The 20,859-nt window shown below is 34.2% G+C and overlaps 2 protein-coding genes across 3 annotated transcripts in view; one reads left to right on the top strand and one right to left on the bottom strand.

Annotated features, from left to right (window-relative positions):
• The window catches only part of ELK3 (ETS transcription factor ELK3), a 68,822-nt gene extending 65,650 nt beyond the window's left edge, over window positions 1–3,172 (top strand). Inside the window, exon 5 of the mRNA XM_012775322.2 lies at window positions 478–3,172. Coding sequence (XP_012630776.2) covers window positions 478–576 — 99 coding nt within the window. The 3' untranslated portion in view covers window positions 577–3,172. The remainder of the gene's footprint in view (window positions 1–477) is intronic.
• CDK17 (cyclin dependent kinase 17) overlaps window positions 2,578–20,859 on the bottom strand; it is a 105,399-nt gene continuing 87,117 nt past the window's right edge. The window contains exons 11-17 of one of the 2 annotated variants that reach the window (XM_076007091.1): window positions 20,395–20,515; window positions 18,036–18,133; window positions 17,099–17,204; window positions 15,103–15,145; window positions 14,023–14,113; window positions 12,732–12,809; window positions 2,578–12,557 (exon numbers count right to left, since the gene is read on the bottom strand). In XM_076007091.1, the coding sequence (XP_075863206.1) occupies window positions 12,550–12,557; window positions 12,732–12,809; window positions 14,023–14,113; window positions 15,103–15,145; window positions 17,099–17,204; window positions 18,036–18,133; window positions 20,395–20,515 (545 nt within the window). In that variant the 3' untranslated portion in view covers window positions 2,578–12,549. The remainder of the gene's footprint in view (window positions 12,558–12,731; window positions 12,810–14,022; window positions 14,114–15,102; window positions 15,146–17,098; window positions 17,205–18,035; window positions 18,134–20,394; window positions 20,516–20,859) is intronic. The other variant, XM_012775329.2, reaches the window with a different exon arrangement.

Here is a 20,859-nt window from a genome sequence, read left to right as displayed (position 1 = left end):
GCTCATGCCTACAATCTCAGCACCTTGGGAGGCCAAGGCCAGAGGATCATTTGAGACCAAGAGTTGGAGACCAGCCTGGTCAACATAGACTACTTGGGAAGCTGAGGCAGGAGGATCCCTTGAGCCCTGGAGTTCCAGGTTGCAGTGAGCTATGATCATGCACTGCACTCTAGATTGGGTGACAAAAAAAAAAAAAAAAACATGCTTTAGCAACATATAAAGTACGTATTTTTTTCTAGTAGCCTGTGCGTGTAGAATAATTAGGGACATTTTCTGGGTCTTATCCTCTGTCTGCTCTATGTAATCTTGATCTTATTGTCATCTTCTAATTATTCTATAAAATAGATTGGCAACTGACTTCCATCACAGGGGTGATGACAAATAAACCACTATGGTTTATTTGAAAATATAAAAAACTCAGGTTCTTCCCAATGGATCTGTAATAATTAAATCTGAAATATGTTTTGTCCCCTACAGTTCCCCACACTGCTTAATGGTCACATGCCAGTGCCAATCCCCAGTCTGGACAGAGCTGCTTCTCCAGTACTGCTCTCTTCAAACTCTCAGAAATCCTGATGACGTCTCGCCACAACTAAGGACTCATTAACTGATGAAACATATATGTCCCCATGGGCTACTTTACCTGTGTCATGGGAAGGATATTGTGAAACCCTGTTAATTTGGTTTGCACTTTTCATAACATGGATAGTCTAGATTTATGTTAGCATTTTAAAAACTGGGTTTTTTTATATATTCAAGTATATATGAAAATCTGTTTTGCATTAAGTGAATTTTAATGTTTTTGTTTTTATATCCTCTTAGTTTTTAAGTGTTGAACACTGTTGACAGTGAAGAAATTTTTTAATGGTTTTTCAGTATAACTAATAAGGATGTGAAGCTTTTTTCTCATTAATTCTGCATATGCTGAACTGTGCTTATATACACTATAACCAGCTGTGCCTTCCTTTGCATTTAGCTGTATGTAAATGGTTTATATATTTTTTAGTATTAAGAGAAAATGTTTGAAAGACAAAAATTAGTATCAAACAGCTCTCTATTAGAACTTCATTATTTTTCACAAGTGGCAATATGAAAGCATATTCATGTAACTTTTTCTTTGCTTTCAATTGTATAAGAATTGCCTTAGAATCTCTTTTGAACTGAAATTCAGTAAATGTAATGTCCAAGTAATGTTTTTATAAGAATAAACTAAGCCATATTTAGACAATAAACATTCATGAAAGAAAATGTTCCAAAGTGCATTTTTTAAAAAATGAACTTTGACGGGCTGTTTACAGTATCTTTTAGATTCCTCCCAAACAAAAATCTGAGCTGGAAAAGCTACATCAAGTTCATGCTATCCAAGCCCTTAGAATATTTCCTAGGTTGGCATATTCTTATTTCAAAAAATTAGCCCTGTTTCTCCCAATTTTCCATAGAGAATCTAACCATCTGATAACATTTATGGTGTCAGTGTGTCACGGTTTTTCTAAATCCCTGGAACTATAACATACATTTTGTATGATGCTTTGGAAGAGGCTAATAGACTGGTGATGAATCCAAATACCAAAGAAACAATTCTGTAATACCAGCTATCTTTTGTGCATGTAGAGGTCTTCACAATTTTTGATGGATAAAAAAACTTGGGTGTAACACAAATAGAGAACCAGGGCTATGGCAGGCCTTGCTTGTGGAAATTCAGAGAGGTAGGCTTACATTGCTTTATGTATTACTAAATTTATGGTGGGAGTGAAAGAAATCTGGTAAGAAAAATTCTTCAGGAACCTCATTGTTGTGGAACTGATTACATAACAATTTGGAATGCTGCATTCAATTCTTCTATGGAGTATAGTTTGGAGCAGTGATAACAAATATATTTTCTGTTCTTTCAAAAAAACAGTCCAAAAGCACCATACCTGTACATGAAGTAGAATATTCTAATGTAAGATACGAGAACTAGAAAGTACTCACAGCTTTAAATTCAAGATTAGGTTAATTATAATTCTTAATTATAAGTAACAGAAATCAGTTTGAGATGTAACTATTAATAAATAACTGATCCCAACCAGGCATTAAAAGGTAGGGATTATGAGAAAAAGGAAAAAAATGAGGTTTGTTGAAAACGCATTTCTTGAATTTTCAAAAAATCTAAAATATTGTTTTACTACTTACAAATTTTGAAGTGTAGAACTGGAATCTAGCATCTCTGTGTGTGGAGATGTGTGCCCTGATCAAAAGGAAAAAAATCCAAAATATGCCTCTGACTGTAAGTGATGAGACTGGTTCCCAAATCCACAAATAGACACTACTGTCACCCCCTCACAGGCTAAGTATAATTTTGTACTACAATAAAAGGAGCTGGCCCAGGGAGATACTTACTGAACATAAAATGTTGGTGCTAGAAGGGGCCTTTGAGAATGCTTCTCACAACCTATTTCCAGCTCAGGACAAGGGCACACTAGAAGGTGGGTGTTGCCCATGGTCACATAGCTCACTAAAGGTAGCACGATGACTGCTACTCAGTCCAATTGCTTCCCCATGTGTAGTTATAAGCAGCTACTGGTCCACAACTGTATGTTGGCAAAAAAAAAAAAACCAAAAAACCCCAGAGCATTTAAAATTGTTTTGCCAGATAAGAAAACACATCCGAAATGCAGGACTCTTCTAGAGAAACTAGCTAAAAGTTTAATCTGCAAAAATCCCAACAAAAAATATTTAGTATAATTTTTACATGTAAATGCTGATTAGAAATATTCAAATAACTATAAATCTGATTTTTTTCTTTTCCTCCAAATATTGTGATTAATGTATACTCTAGATCCATTTATTAGAAGTGGAAAAATACCATAATTCTTGATGGATCAAAGTACTTGCTGAATAACAGAGAACTGGAGGTATTGAAGTATAACTCTTACAGCTCTGCCTCATTCTGTATTTTTTAACACAAGTATTTTAGTCAGAAAATAGGTTTCAAAGATTATTAAATAACTTTTTTTCCTTTTAATATGTCTGCTTGATCAGTGTTAAAATGCTATGGCTAAAGTTTTATAGAACTATATAACCTGAACGTTGGTCTCTTCGTACACATTTTGTATGACTGCAAATCTTCACTTTCATATATGTATCATTTTTACTGTCATATTATTTTTGTTCAATAAATACTTTGTGATAAGAGGTGTTTCAAGGCAAGTGGTTTGGTTTACTTCCATTTACTTGGGATGACCCAAACTGAACTTTTCCATGTGGATACAAATTGGAAAATGAGTCTTATTTACCTGTAAATATGGCACAACAAAAACAATATTTTAAATACAGATATTATAAGAAAGAAACAATTATTGAGACCCTCTTTAAAAAAAACCATATATTAGGCAAAGTGGCTACTGCAGTGATATAAGAGAGGCATTCTAGGAAATGCAGAGTTTTATAAGGGCAGTAAGAGTTGGCTGGTTGATAAACCAAATATTATATATCCCTGCCTGCAGGATTAGCACTAAGGAACACACGACCTTCAGTTACCCTCTTCCAGATGAGTCAGGTCCGTAAGACCCATTTTTATTTTATCACTGGATGACATGATTTCAGTTAATGATAGTGACCACTTATAAGCCACTTATGTGATAGCAACTCTTCTAAGCATGTTACATAGATTACTTCATTCAGTTCTCCCAATAACCCTGTGAGAAAAATGCCTTTATATACCATTTTATTGGTGAGGAAACTGAGGCCTAGAGTGGTTAAGTGGCTCAAGGTAATAGAGTTGCCCAGATTTCAAAATCAGCATTTTGATCTAAAGGCCATGATCTTAATCTATAATACTTCGAAAGAACTTAAACTAGCAATCTACATCTGCACATAGAACAGCTGCATGTTTGCTATATCACTGTTTTCTGGGAGAGCAGATTTTTAGTCATCATAGAGCTGGCCCTAGTTAGACTTCTCGAGTATTGAGAATCCCTTAGTGGCATGCGTGTGTGGGTGTGTGTGTGTGTGTGCGCGCGCGCACATTTTGAGAACAGCTTGATTATAGGTTAGTTCCCAAGTTCCTGAAGTGTCACATATTTTAGCCTGCTAGGAAGAAAAGGTTTATTTTCTATCACCAAATTTTGACTGCTGCATTTGTCTTTGGTACATTGAGAGAGGAGACAAATCCAAGTTAATATTAACCTAACTGCCAAAGATCACTCATAACTCAAAGTCTCCTCTTGCATGTGTCTTGGATCAACAAATTTGTTACCCTAAAATCTATCAGGTACTGAGGATACAAAGGTGACCCAGACATAATACTTTCCTTCGTTAAGCTTATGGTTTAGTGAGGGGAAATAAAGTGTGATTAAATTCAGTGTTGTTATAGGGGTTAAGTATAAAGATGCTCCTGGAAGGGAAGGCAGTTAAACAGCAGGGCACATAACCCAGTCTGTGGCAGGGCTGGGTATAGGTCAGGGAAGGCTTTCTGGAAGAAGTAATTAAATTAAATTCAGACCTGAAAAATGAGTAAGAATAGCTAAGAGTAGAGGAATAGAAGAAAAGAGTAAGTAAAAGAAAGGGGATGTTTCATGGTCAGGTGAAAGAGGAAACATTTGAGGAACTCAAAGATCAGTATGGTTGGATTCACCCTCACTGAAAACAAAGCCTATAGTTATAGGTCATCATCATATGAGACAGTAATGTAATCCGTAGCAATATACAGTCTAAATTCAAAAGGGAGGAGGGGGCTTGTAGATCACTGAGGAGTAATGAAGGAATGATTGGCTAGGATTCTGTGGAAGACCAAGATGGCAGAACTGGGCCCCCAAAGCAATTGTTCACTGATTTGCAATGTTTCTGGAAAGATAGTGCATGAACATCATCCAGAGATGAGCTATACAGCCCATGACAGTACCACGTTACTCATTCCTCACTTGACAACCTCAGCTGCATACAAACATAAATATGAGGGAGGAAATAACAAGATGAAGAAGATGATGCCTACAACTATTTTGGCTGCAAGAAAGGGGAACTATTGTCGCTATAGCTGGAGAAATGGCTGAAGCTTGTGTGGCACTATTTTCACTAGCACTGTGCTAGAAAAGACTCAAACGAGTCCTAGGAGGGTCTTGTCCAAGTCTCAAGTCTGTATTCACTAAAATTTCATGCCTCAACCGGAGTCCAATAGACTCATTCTTTTGTGAGCACACAAGACTGTTGGCATATGCTAGGCTTCCTCACCACCTGAAAAGTGCTGCCTGCATCTATATGGTCACCAGTACATGTTCATCCTCACGATCAAAGTATCTCAGCATCACCACTACAGCAGAGCTAAGGTGGAAGGGAGCAGTGATCATGATTCTTATTCCAGCCTCAGTCCTCTTTCTCTGTGCACACCTGCACACTTAGCCCCTACATGCACTCTGCTCAACAGAGTTTTAGTTTATAGTTTCTGAAGTGGTACCCTTACAGAAATGGTTTTACAAATAAGTTGAATTGTTCTACTTCTCTTAGGGAGAACCCACCAATGAAAACTCCTCTCTATCATCACAGATCAAAATTTTATTTTCTGACCAAATCAGCTTTATAATCAGGGATTTGGTCACATTCTCCCTGTTTTAGTCTAACAGAAAATTGGTGACTTCAGTGTTTTTTCTGGGTCAGTGATAGAAACTGATTATTAATTTCAGCTAGGAATAATGACAGCTGAGGGTTTGAAACTCCTGCCTGTTTAAAGCTAGAACCTCAACTTAATATTAGGAAATAAGTTCCTGTTTTAGGCTGAACAAAAGTCTGAAGTAAGGCATTAAAAAACTTTGGAGATTTCAAGTTTGGAATATACATAAGTGTGCAAATTCTTAAAATAGCCTGCTCATAGGCTTGTGCTGCCACTTAAAATTTTGATATAGGCCAGGCATGGTAGCTCATGCCTATAATCCTCATACTTTAGGAGGCTGAGTTAGGAGGACTGCTTGAAGCCAGGAGTTTTAGACCAGCAACATAGTGAGACCCTGTCTCCCCTGTCTCTATTAAAAAAATAAAAAAATAATTTGATATGGATGATTCAATGAAAGAATACAGATGAGAATATTTAAAAATAAAACCACTGACATTAGAAATAATAAATTCAAAAGGATTACATTTGGGGATAAATCTTTTAAAAATCATATGAACTAAAAATAACTAAAAAATATACAGAAAAAAAAAGGAAAGAATCAAAATGGTATACTACAAAAAACCAATGAAATAAAAATAAGGCAGTGTTGGAGGAACTGAAGCATGAGAAGCATACAAGGCATACAAAAACCAAATAGCTAATTGGCAGAAGTCATTCCTTATCAGTAATTATTTTAAATGTAAATGGTTTAAAATCTTCAATTAAAAGGCAGAGATTGGCAGAATGGACAAAAAAACCCATTATCCATCAACATGCTATCTACAAGAGACTCATTTTAAATACATAGACACAAAGAGGTTGTAAGTAAAAGGATAGAAAAAGATTCCATCCAAATAGTAACCAAAAGAGATATGGGAAGGCTTTTTTTGTCAAAGAAAATAGACCAAAATAGTAAAAACAACAACAACAACAACAAAACAGGAGACAAAGGACATTATACATTAATAATAAGATCAATCCAACAAGATATATAAAAATTATAAACATATTTGCACCCAGTAACAGAGCCCCAAAACATATGGTGCACATACTGAAAGAAGTGAAAGATGTAGACAATTCTACAATAATATTTGGAGACCTCAAAACTTCGCTTTCAATAATAACCAGATAGATGCTCAATAAAGAAATAGAGGAAGTGAATATTACAAACCAATTATACCCACACAGACACGTACAAAACACCAGACCCAACGACATTCTTCAGAGAATGAGACATATTTCTCAAGTGCATGTGAAACATTCTCTAGAACAGACCATACGTTAGGCCACAAAACAAATATTAATAAATTTTTGAAAACTGAAATCATACAAACTCTCTTTTCCAACCACAATAAAATTAAACTAAAAATCAATAACAGACAAGGAAAATGAATAAATATGTGGAAATAAAGCAACACACTCTTAAACAACCAAAAATCAAAGACAAAATCACAACAGATATTAAAAAATACCTTGAGACAGATGAAAATGAAAACACAATATGCCAACACTCATGGAATATGCTGAAAGCAGTGCTGAAATATTTATAGCTTTAAATGCCTACATTAAAAGAGAAATATCTCAAGTCAATAACCTAATTGTACATCTTAAGAAAAAAGGAAACAACAACAACAAAACCTCTAAACTCAAAACCATAAAGGGTGCAGATAAATAAAATATAGAATAGAAAAATACAAGAGAAAATGAACAAAACCAAAAGTTGGTGGACTAGATTAGTGAAATCCACAAACCACAGCTAGTTTGAGGGGGGAAAAAAGACTTAAATTACTAAAATCAGAAATAAACATGGAGACATTACTCCTGAACACACAGGAAAAAAAGGATAATAAGGGACTACTGTGAACAAGTATTAAAACATATGCCAACAAACTGGATAACACAGATTAAATGAACAAATTCCTGGAAACATACAAACTACTAAAACTGATTCAAGAAGAAATAAAAAATCTAATGGAACTATAACCAGTAAGAAGATTATATCATTAATCAAAACTTCTCAACAAAGAAAAGCCCAGGACCAGATGACTTTACTCATGAATTCTACCAAATATGTAAAGAATTAACACCAATCCTCGAAATATTAAAAAAAACTGAAGAGAACACTTCCTAATTCATTGTATTAGGTCAGCATTACCATGATACCAAAGCCAGACAAAGATACTAAAAGAAAACTACATGCCAAATCCCTTATAAACACAACCAAAAATCATCAACAAAATACTAGCGAACAGAATTAAGCAGTATATTAAAAGAATTATATGCCATAACCAAGTGGGATTTATCCCAGGAATACCAGAGTCATTTAATATATGAAAATCGATCAATGTAATAATACACATTAATAAAATAAAAAAAAAACATGATCACCTCAATTGATGGAGAAAAAGCATTTGAAAAACCCCAATATTCTCTCATGAAAAAAACCCAAATAAACAGGAATAGAAAGGAACTTCCTTAACATGTTAAAGGCCATATATAGAAAACCATAGCTAAAGCATACTTAATGGTGAAAAACCAAAAGCTTTTCCCTTAAGATCAGAAATAAGGAAAGGAAGGATACTCTTTCATCACTTCTATTCAACACAGTACTAGAAGTCTTAGAGCAATTAAGCAAGAAAAAATAAATAAATAAAAGGCATCCAAATTAGAAAGGAAGAAGTAAAACTCTCTCTCTCCTTGCAGATGACATGATTTTATATCCAGAAAATCCTAAAGAATCCACAAAAAGCCTGTTAGAACTAATAAACAAATTCAGTAAAGTTGTAAGATATAAAATCAACACACAAAAATCATGTGTATTTCTATACACTAGCAATGAAAAAAATCCAAAAAGAAATTAGGAAAATAATTCCACCAACAATAACATCAAAAAGAATACTTTAGAATAAACTTAATCAAGGAGGCACAAGACTTATGCACTGAAAACTATAAAATGTTGCTGAAAGAAATTAAATACAACCTAAATAAATGGAAAGACATCCCGTGTTCATGGACTGGAATACTTAATATTGTTAAGATGACAATATACCCAAAGTGATCTACATATTCAAATTCAATACAATTCCTGTAATAATCTCAAAGGTGGTGGAGGTTTTTTTTTTTTGCAGAAATAGAAAATTGCATCCTAAAATTCAAATGGAATTTCAAGAGACCCTGAATAACCACAACAATCTTGAAAAAGAACAAAGTTGGAGGATTCACACTTGCCAATTTCAAAAATATTAAAGCGTGTGTATATATGTATACACACACACACACACCCCACACACAAAGAATTGAAAACAGGGAAATAGATACTTGTACACCACTGTCCATAGAAGCATTATTCACAAAAGCTAAAAGGGGCCGGGCGCGGTGGCTCACGCCTGTAATCCTAGCTCTCTGGGAGGCCGAGGCGGGCAGATTGCTCGAGGTCGGGAGTTCAAAACCAGCCTGACCAAGAGCGAGACCCCGTCTCTACTATAAATAGAAAGAAACTAATTGGCCAACTAATATATATAGAAAAAATTAGCCGGGCATGGTGGCGCATGCCTGTAGTCCCAGCTACTTGGGAGGCTGAGACAGAAGGATCGCTTGAGCCCAGGAGTCTGAGGTTGCTGTGAGCTAGGCTGACGCCACGGCACTCACTCTAGCCTAGGCAACAAAGTGAGACTCTGTCTCAAAAAAAAAAAGCTAAAAGGTAGAAAATCCCAGTGTCCATCAACAGATGAATGTATAAACAAAATGTGTATAATTATAATAGAATATATTGAACCATGAAAAGAAATGACGTTCTCATATATGATAAACATGGATGAACTGTCCTGAAACATCATGCTGAATGAAATGAGCCAGACACAAAAGGACAAACGTGGTATATTTCTGCTTATATGAAGTATCTAGAGAATAGGCAAATTCAGAGAGAAAAAGTAGACTGAGGTTACCAGGGGCTGAGGGGAGGGGAAAATGGGGAATTATTTCTTCTTAATGTGTTCAGAGTTTCTGTTTGGAGTGATAAAAAAAATTCTGGAAATAGTGGTAATTGTTGTATACCTTTGTGAATATAATTAGTGCCACCGAATTGTACACTTAGAAATAGTTAAAATGGTATCTTAACACAATAAAGAAAAAAAAGAAAAACAACCCACATCAATTCTTCTGAGTCCAAAAGACAGATTATAATAATGTGTTAACAAGCAGTCTTTCAAACCAAAGCCAATATAGCACCAAACGGAATGCAGCCAATCTATACACCTAGAGTGACACATCTGCAATGTGTTAACAGTACTGCTTAGTAAGAAAATAAAAAAGGAATCTTCTCTTACCTTTAAGAACCCATCAGTTTAGAGGAATTCTAAGTGTTCAGTTCAAAATTTCTAAGTTTCAATTCTCTTCACCGCAAAGTTTTCAGGATCTCAATGGTGCTCAGGTATCAAAACCAAAAAAACACCTGTTTGCTTGCCACATTCCTTAATAAAATGACAAACACCCCTAGGACTGCATAGGAGAAAATTTTATGTAACAAATGGAATGGATATATTTCTTCACCTTTTAAATGCCAAGAATCAAACTTATGGGTAACTATATAAAAAATTTGCAAGAAATCAAATATATATGCTATCAAATTACAAATTTGATACTTTATAATCGACAGCGCAATCCCATAAAAATTACAACAGAGATTACTAAATGAATGTTTGGCACAAACATAAAACAGTTATCACTTTTGGCACAGTGAGACTTCATTATCTTAAAAATGACCCATAAAAGAAAATGATCCCCCTCTACACAGCCTTCTTCCCCAAGAAAGAACTGTGACTCAACAAAACCACATTTTAACAACATGGAGATTTTGTTATTATAAATTTCAAAACAAAATGGAAGAATTTCCACATAATATTTATAACCTTCAAAGTACAATATTAATACATGTCTGTCAGTTAGAAATAACAGCAGTTTTGTTAGGCTACAGGGTTTAACATAAAACCAATTTACAAATGTGAAAAGCAGTAGTGGTCCAATATTCACCATTACACATGAATCTGTTTCTTCCAGAAATTTTTTTAAAAAATTAAAATTTCAGTATCATGAAATATTAAAATAACATCCCCAAACATGCCACAGTCACTATTCACAAATAAAGTTAAGATGAAATATATAAAAATTCACTTAATACTGTTAAATAACAACAATAAACTACAAGATATCCTGAACAGAAATGGTAGGACCCCTGAATGTTTTACAGTGAATTTCAGGAAAAAAAATTAAGTTATGACTATTTTCATGATATATTAGGCAAAAATTTACATGACCATTTCAAAATATACCAATTAAGATTTATAGTTTGTAAGATGCACTAAACAAATAGTCCTTTAAAGTGAACACAAATGCTTAAAAACACTTACCAATACCAAAGTGTATTTATGATGTTCAAAGAGATGCACAATTAAAACTGGAATATTTAGTATCTCTGGTAAACAGGTAATACCTACAATGCTTTAAAGCAATCCTCTAAGTTCTCATTTCTCTTATTTGTAATTTGTCATGGCTCACTGAAAAGACATATTAATAGCTTCAGCTGATTCCAAGTGAATGTTACTGAAACGCACACAGCCCCCAAATGAAATAAACTGTTCCCCAATGAAGTATATCCTTTCTAATAAAAGTATTTTAAACAAATGAATGCAAGACCTTTCATGTCTGAATGGACTCATATGGTTAAATTTTAACTAAATTAAAGCACAATGTAAAATAGGTAAGTGTATTAGTATAAAAATATCCAGTAATACACAGTAGACATTTTTAAAATGAGGAATAAGTAAAAATAAATAATTTTAATGCTTTAATTCACTGGTGTCTAATGTGAGATTCCCAAAATGTCAAGTATTCACTTGCTTGAATCAACTTCTGCATCACATGCTTTCCTAAACAAAATGTGCTTATCAATCTCTTAACTATTTTATTTGCCAATGTTCAGTAAGAAATTATATAGCATAAACTTAGAGTGTTCAAGATGGCTCGCTCACTTATTTTACTATTAAGCAAAGCTAAATTTACATTCTAGGAAACACTGCAGTTTAATTTTAAAAACAAACAAACAAAAAATGCAGCAGTAAAACAATTCGTGAGGAGAAACAGATGCATTCACATATAATAAAGCCACTGCAACTTCTTCAGGCATTCAATTGTTGTGTTAAATAAACAAACAGTAGTTATTTAGCAGCAATGATTCCGCAATAAATAATGCACTGTGTTTCTCAGTCCTGCACAAAAATTGCAGCTACAGTTACATCAACAGCTGTAACCTACTGGCTCTAATGGCAGAGAAGACCTTTAAACTGACTGTACAAAAAAAATTGTCACACTGTGACAACAAATATAAAAACAATCTGTAGGTCTGAAATAAAAAGACTCCACTGTGAAGAGGACAGTGTAGACAAACAGAGATTCCAAGTCCACCAAAAGAAAGAATTGCCTTCAGATCTGAGTCCTTGATTGATAAGAAAGGCTGTGGGCTGGGCTTGAAACCATGTTATCAGACTTAAAAGAGCATGCTCTGTCTTCTGTTCTTCCCATGTCCTAAAATATAAAGTCATTTTATGAGGCAGTTCAAGGTTCAGTTTTATCCCACATACAGTATTTGGTGACTCTAGGAAACTAATGTTCCCACCAGCAAAAGCTAATATTCCACGGTGAGAGTAATCAGCACTGTCTTAAGTGACCCTTTTGTGGATGGGGTCAGTCTACAGCTTCTATGCTTCGAAGTGATGAACCTGATGACTAGGGAAGCACAAGATGTGTCTTCTGCCTCAGGTACCAGGGATGGCGTGTGCAGTGATCAAGCCAGGTCACTTGTAAAAGGTCTCTGTGCCATCTGCAGCTTTCAGGATCCCTGACTTGACTGAGTCAGATTTCTCTCTGAAGATTTACTGAGCTGCCCACATCATACAGAAAAGTGAGTACGTGCAATGCTAAACATACACAGTTGTGGAATGCACTGTACATTGGTTTTTACATCAATAATTTTACTGATTAATTTATAAAACAAAAGCTTGGTTCCACACAAAAATTTATGATCGACACGTGAAATGGTTTATGACAAACACACCTGTCTCTGGATAAGATGAATTTCGAAAACCCGGGTCCTTTTGCAACTGAATTTCTTTCAAACTGAATATTGATACACCTATAAAATGCATACATAAAAATTATCAGGTGATACTCTAACATTATTGAAACAAACACAACCTAACTACAGCCAAATACTTAAAACCAAGTGAAGTAATTGCCCTTCAGAATCTTTCTTCCCCGAACTCTGGGTTAAACCACGCTGTGAGGTGTTTCTCTGGAGAATACACTGTCTATTCCAGGACTTACTGGGTTTGGGTTTGGGAGACCCAGTCAAAATGTATCATGAGGTTCTTATTCTCTCTATGTCCTTTATCTCTGTCTCCTTAGGATGGCATGAAAGTATCATCAGGCCCTCAAGCTATCTTCCAATTTTTAGTAAAAAAACAAGGAATAGGTTGTCCAACTATAACTGCCTATCTCAAGCTGAAACTTGACATTAATAGTGATATGTAAATATCATCTTAAGAAAACTTATAATTCACCTCTCTCATTTCCAATCTCTGTCAGAGAGGTAGTCTTTCATTTAACATTATCCAGTAAGTTCTAAGTGAAAAGCCATTAAGGATTTTTAATTCCAGTTAGTTTTGTCACTGACTGCTACATAAACCTTGACGAATCAATACTGTATAGTAAATGAGAATGGGAAATTGATGAAAGCTTTTGGCAGCTCAGTTCCCAAATATTCTCCTAATTCCTCCCTCACTCCATTCTAAAGTAAAATACTGGGGTAATTTGAAAAAAGAGTGTCATTAATAAAACCAAAGAGTTACTTCAGACATGAGGAATCTGCTAATCTAGTGACTCTGACAGTACGCTCAGCTCTGTCAAGGAAAATTATCTTTATATCTTAAGAGAAGGAAATGTGCTTTCACAAGAAAACAATCTTATATTTTGGTTGTGTTTCATGAGTCTTTGCTTGAAATCCACTTTTAATAACTCTGAATCAAAGCCAGATTGGGAGTAGGGACAATGCCTGTCATCAGATGGCATATCCCAAATTAATTCCAATAAGATTAATGACCCATGCCTAAGTACTATTGATTTCTTACAGGGTAGTGGCAATGTGCTCAATGTTATAAGAAATAAATTAAAACATACAAAAGTAAGACATCACTTCCTTTAAAAAAATTCTGATCTAATTATAAGAAAGATTAGAATTTCGGGCTTAAAAATCAATTATTATTCTTTCTAAACCCCTAATCCACCTTAGTTCCCAACTCTGGACAAATAAAAATAAAGGGGGAAAAACACTTTAGGATTTCTCTTACTTTCGGGTAAAGCATGTATTCTTGGTCCCAAACTGCGAAAGTACACATGTTTCATGGCTTCTTCTGCTGAAACCCTTTTTTTAGATTCGTACTGTGAAAAAGCAAAGAACTGCTTCATTAACTTTTTCTCTAGTTATTGTACAGAGTAGGAGATGGGCAAATGAGCATTTAGAGCTACTATTTAAAATCTTTATTATTAAATATGATGACTGTTTTTCAAGCACCAATTTGGAGTACTACAGATACACTCTAATTTGAGTTGCTGTTGAGATTATATAGGAATGATATATCTCAGTTCCACATTTCCAAAATGAAGCTGATTTTAAATAAAAATTTATATTCTTTGTCTTTTCTAAAGTGATAAAAATTAAAAATCTGACCTTTGGTGTTACCTTTCTTCATGAACACCAAAGGACTGGATGGCAGGCATTCCTAATTATCTACCTAATACTCATGTCCCTTTTTTCCTTGATGATACAATTAGATCTATTCAAGGTGTCCATGTTTCCTACTTCAACAGATGACTCATAAATTATGACTGTTCTAAGTTTACGATAATACAATACTGCTCCCCAAGCCCCTGCCTCTTACAATTAATGTTCTGGTCAGTAAGGCTTGGGAAGAAGCCTGGCAGGAGTTTCTGCAAAAGCCTTTGTTTTCAAGATACAAGAGGATTAATGTGGCTGGGGCTACCCTTATCCCCCCTCTTCTTCCTGCTCTGGAGGGAAATGTGAATGGTATTTGGAGGTGCAGCATCCTCCAAAGGCTGTAGGCATAAGGAAAAGAGAACATTAGAGAATATGAATTGCAGATAACATGGCCAGTACAGCTGACTACCTCAAAACTATTCTAGGTCACAATAAGAGACGTAAACACATTAAGAGAAACAATATATACATATGTGTATATATTTATATTTTTTACTTAAGCATATGCCTCAAAAGTATGCTAGATACTACCATAGATAACCTTATTTGTCATTAACAATATTTGAGGGAGGTATTACTGACTCCATTCTACAGATGAGGAAACTGAGGCTTAACTACTCATTTAACAATTACAAAATAAGATATGACTTACCTGAAGAAATTTTGTTATCAACTCAATTCCTTCAGAGTCTAACCTAAAACCAAGAAAAAACAAATAGCAATTTATTCTCTTTTAGCTGACAGAAACTTTTCAGATAAAACTATTTCCTAAGTGTCCTAATATGTTAAATATAAGTGCCCTAAAATAGCCACTCTTATTGCCTTCAAATAGACTCAAATCTGTTTAAACCTTACAAGACTTATCTTGTCATTTGTTTAACAAATCATGAATTGAACAGAAGCTAAGCTTCAATTCAAATTTTCAATATGCAAGAACTAACTAATTATTAAAATTATAGAATTTTTTTAAATCACTGTTCTATTTCAAAACAAAGTAACCTCTAGTATAAGGAAAGCTTACATATTACATCAATTTTTACAGTGTTTCACTTAAGGCTAATGTACAAGAGGATCATTTTCCTATTATACAGGTGAAAGCAAGAAGACAAGTGACCCCAAAATGTAGCACTACAGTTTAAGATAAACACAGAGACAAGCCATTTAGTAAATTTTTACAGGGTAGTCTGCTCAGTGTACTAGAAGTTATTAAGTTCAATTTGAATAAGCCACAATAACTTCATAAACCTTCATTAATAAGGGCTACAAAAATGTCAGTTATATATTTTTATTGACTGTATCATTATACAGTCAATAAAAATATATAACTGAAATTAATATAATTGGTAGTAGTGGGGTTAGGGATTATTTTAATGAAATAATCTCTTGATCAGAAATAACAGGTTCTATCTTGCACTGCCTTTTATGGCAAAAGTACAATTATGAATAAAGAAATATTTTCCTGAGTGCTCTCAGTGAGTCCTATAGATGGTGAGGCCTAGACATTTTCTAGACTCTTCTATTCCTCTATAGTTGGCCATTCTAGACATTTCCAGAGCTCTCTGAGCACAGACATAGTCATGGAAAATCTGCTTCAAATAAGAGCTTCAGCCTTTTACACTGAACATTCCAACAGCAAGCAATATATAGATGATATAAATAGGATTTATGCTACATGGGAGAGACATACAATAAAGGCCCAGCACATATTATTCGTCCCAAAAAAGTCTAGTTAGAATGATGTCAGTTGCTATAGTAATAATAAGAACATCAATTCACACAAATACTTAAAAAATATTTTTGGCATCAGAACTGTTTTTTGCTGTTCCTTCCCTAGCTTGAGGATAAGTGGAAGCACAGCAAGTGTGTTATATGTTGCAAGCAATGTGAATGGCTTTGGATTAAAACAGATGATGGCCTTATTTGGTGTCTTAGTGACTTTCAAATTTTATTTTTAAAGGAAAGATGAAAACTGTAGTCAAAAGGGTCAGTTATTCTTATGTTATTTATTGAAGATGTAATAAATTCCACAAGTAAAAATATTCTGACTCAAATTTTAATGGGAGTCTTGGACTGATACTGGGGTAGATCTGAGAAGAAACTTTAACTGAATGGTTGACCATTTAGGATATTACATTTTGCTAAGGGATCAGAAAGAGTTTATATTCTTCAAATAGTAATTATGTCATTAACACTGGCCAAAATACTGATGGGTCATCTTGTGTTAGAGTCCAGATTTTATTTATATAACACTTTCCTAGGGTTTTATAAGTAAATACAGAACAACTCTGTAGAAAGCAAAACAGAAACTTCATCATAGTCTCCATGGTATGGAATAAGGCATCAATCAATGTCTTTTTCCTGGGAAAAGGAACTATCTACATAATCTCTAGAATGCTCATACCTATATATATAATATAGTCATTTTAGTTACAGCTCAATTCTATTTACATACTTTTGTGACTAATGGCCACTGAATTACAAAACTAATTTGACATATAAAGAAAGAAAACTAACTAAATTAGACCCTTGAATATTTAAGAACTGTATTATATATTTTTTCCTGAATTCTTACTATGTATGGCTAATGACTCAAAACATTGAAAAAAAATCATGTGAGATTTCCCCTTTCATTTAAGGAAAAAAAATACCTGGGTGCATGGTTAACTAGAGGCTGTGGTTTATATTTTGGAAAGTTGTAGTTCTTGAATTCCTCATTTGAAGAAACACCTGGCCACGTTTCCTGAGAGGGAGTTCCTAAATTAAGAAAAATTAATTTACATATTTTTTAATGTACATAAAAAATATATATATATATGAGTTATTTATATTCATATATAAATAGGCAGAATTAAGAAAGTATCTTAGAGCACAATTTACATTTACTAGATTATTTAACTATTTCAACTGCAATTAAAATGACAGAAATAGTAAACATATAGACTTTTTTTTGGACTATGGCATGATGGCATAAAAATGATGATGTCTAGCCTTCTTTTCTAACCAGTTGACACCACCTAAGTTAGAAATATTCCTTAATAATATACTGAAGGCCAATTCTCCATAATATTTATTTTTTTCTGTTTTTCCATAAAATCCTATGCAAAAGAAATTATCTAGAAGGCTCTATCTTCATAATGATTATGCCAATTGTAATTCTTTCAATAGCTGTTTATGTTAGTCTCAATATCTTTTTTCTTTCCTTTTTTTTGAGGCAGAGTCTCACTCTATTGCCTGGGCTAGAGTACAGTGGCATTGTCATAGCTCACTGCAGCCTCCAACTCTGGGACTCAAGTGATCCTCCTGCCTCAGCCTCCCGAGTAGCTGTGGGACTACAGGCATGTACCACCATGCCCAGCTAATTTTTGTTTTTTGTAGTGATGGGGTCTCGCTACATTGCTCAGGCTGGTCTTGAACTCCTGGCCTCAAGTAATCCTCCTGCCTTTGCCTCACAAGTGCTAGGATTACAGGTGTGAGCCACTGTGTCTGGCCTTGGTATCAAAATTTTAAATACATATTTTAGAGACAGTCTTATCTAGCTAGACAATTTTAGTTTCAAAATCACTGGGAAAAGATTTCTTCTGTTACCTAGCAGTCGGAAAATTAAGTGCAGTTCATCTTCCACGGTTGATCCTGGAAATAGAGGTCTTCCAGAAGCCATTTCAAAGAAAATGCAACCAACACCCCTTTAAAATATGTCATGAAAAAAAAAATGAGCAATCCATTTACATATTATGAAGCACACGAATCTTTTCCTTAAGATTGCTTTTCTGGAGAATTCTGTATTGGCTTGCTATAATACCTCCTGCAGACATATTTTAGATTTAACTAATTTGTTAACATTTACTCTGTTTCAACTTCCATATTGCTATGTCCATTTTTCTCACTTAAAATGTCCAGCTCTCCTTTGCATAATCACTAAAGAATAACACTAACTACGTAATAGTGACTGCTCAGTATGTATTAGAAACTATTTTAAGTGCATGAATTATCTCACTGAATCTTTATATTAGTGATAGTATACACCACGGACTGAATGGGGCAAGATAACATAGAAGAAAACCAAATGAAGAGATGGTTATTGTAATCTAGGAGATGACAATTGCCTGAGCTAAGGTAGTGGGCAGCAGGGATAGAAAGAAGTAGATGATTCAAGATTTTGTGATGCAGAAAGCAGAGATAGAACATGTAGGTATGGGGGGGTGTGTGTGTGTAAGAAGGAAGAAGATAAATGGAGGGAGGTTCAGTGAATAAATACTGTCATCTATGACTTAAATTTATGTGAATACATAAGTGTAAGACATAGTCCTTCCATTAAAGGACTCACTATCTAGCAACTGTATATAAAATTTAATTTTACATATTAAAATGTTATATAGGAAGTAAAATAATACAGTTGCTATGGGTAACAGTATGGTGGTTTCTCAAAAAATTAAAAATTACTATATGATCCAGCAATTCCGCTACTAGGTATCCATCCAAACTGAAAGCAAAGTCTTGAAGAGATATTTTTATACCCATGTTCATATTAGTATTTACAACTGCCAAAAGGTGGAAGCAATTGAAGTGTCCATCAATGTATGAAAGGGTAAACAAAATATGACATATATTTAATGGAGTATTATTTAGCCTTAAAAAGGAAGACGATTCTGAAACATGCTACCAACATAGATTGACCTTGAAGACATTATGCTAAGTAAAATAAGCCAGTCATGAAACGACAAATATTATACGTACAATTCCACTCATATGAGGCAATTAATAGTAGTCAATTCATAGAGACAGAAAATAGAATAGTGGTTGCCAGGGATAGGAGGTTGGGGGAAGAATAGGGAGGAATAAGAGTTTAATGGGTACAGAGTTTCAATTTTGCAAGATGAAAAAAATTCTAGAGCTGGATGGTGGTGATGGTTGCATAACAATGTGAATATACTTAATGTCTCAGAATAGTACACTTAAAATTGGTTAAAATGGTAAATTTTATGTTATGTATATTTTGCACAACTAAAAAAATGAAAAAAGAAGAAAAAAGTTGTATGAAACAAGGTTATATAATTGTTCAAAACAAGAGAAGTAGGTATATGACATTACTACATTAAGAGTATAGACAATATGCATAACCACAGTTCAGAGGAAGGAACTGCCACCAGGGGCTAGGGTGTATTCAGGCAAGAGTTTATGAAAAGCTGTGTTTTGAAGGTTACTAGGCACAGACCTGGGTTAGAGGAGGTGAGTAGGCATTCCAGATGCATGAACCAATTTGGATACCCAGAACAAAGGTGGGAATTTTTGAGGTATAGTGAGTAGGCCATTTGGTTAAAAGGAAACATTTGTGTTGAGAAATAGTGTGAAATAGGTAGAACCTAGTTTAGAGACAGCTTACAGAAATCATTAAGTACAGACTGAGGAATTAATGGTACTGTATCCTATAGGTAATGAATGGGGTGGCAACAAAGGTATTTTTAGTATAAGAGTGTCAAAATTAAAGTGGTAAGAGAGAAAGATGACTACGACATTTAAATTATTACTTTTATTTCAACTTAACGCAGGCAGATCTTGGTGAATATTAAATGATCAAAATAATAATTTTGTTTTAAATTACTATGTATCAGACACTCTTTTGAGTGCTTATCTGTATTAGTTCATTTAGTCTTAACATTATCTACAGAACTTTAAAGTAGTTATTACTATTCCCATTTCCTTAAATGAAGAAACAGAGGCATGGGTCAGTAATTTGAATAAGGTTATTATATAGTTATAAACGGCAGAATTGATATTTAAATTTAGGTAATCTTGTTCCATTCTAGAACGCTTATTAATCACTGCTTATATTTATGGCTGTTTAAAGTAATACCTCCTTAAAAGTCAAATATGTATAAATATGCCCTGTGTTAACAGCTATATTCTTTCAAAATTATAAGTGGCAATAACATCTGTATATATTTACCACATGTCAATCTGTGTTGAGTATTCTGAGGAACCAAGAAGTACATCAGGTGGCCGGTACCAGAGTGTGACAACTTCATTTGAGTAGGTCTTGGTGGGAACTGACTTGGCTCTGGCTAGTCCTTCATAATGAAAAGAAAGCAAAGAATTAGGAAATAGCTATAATGGATTTCTCAGCCCCTATCCTCACCATGAATCCATTCAAGGCGATGTTGAGATGGCTACTCTGTAGCTTCTTGAAGTTTCAAACAAAATTAATTTTCTGAAATTTGTTGAGGACATGTGGTCTTGGGTTAGCAAATCCTTATACAGTTAAACTAAATAATAATAATTCCACAACCAGGGACTATGCTTACTTTTATATGTGAATGCACCTAATACAGTGTCTGGGTTAATCTAAACTTAAGATATTTTTCTACAGTTTAGGATAGAGACTTAAAAAAAAAAAAAAAAAAAAAAGATATTT

This window comes from Microcebus murinus, chromosome 10 (assembly GCF_040939455.1).
Source record: "Microcebus murinus isolate Inina chromosome 10, M.murinus_Inina_mat1.0, whole genome shotgun sequence".
NCBI lineage: Eukaryota > Metazoa > Chordata > Mammalia > Primates > Cheirogaleidae > Microcebus > Microcebus murinus.
The sequence above is the reverse complement of the archived record's forward strand: the minus strand, read 5'-3'. Positions and strand labels throughout refer to the sequence as shown.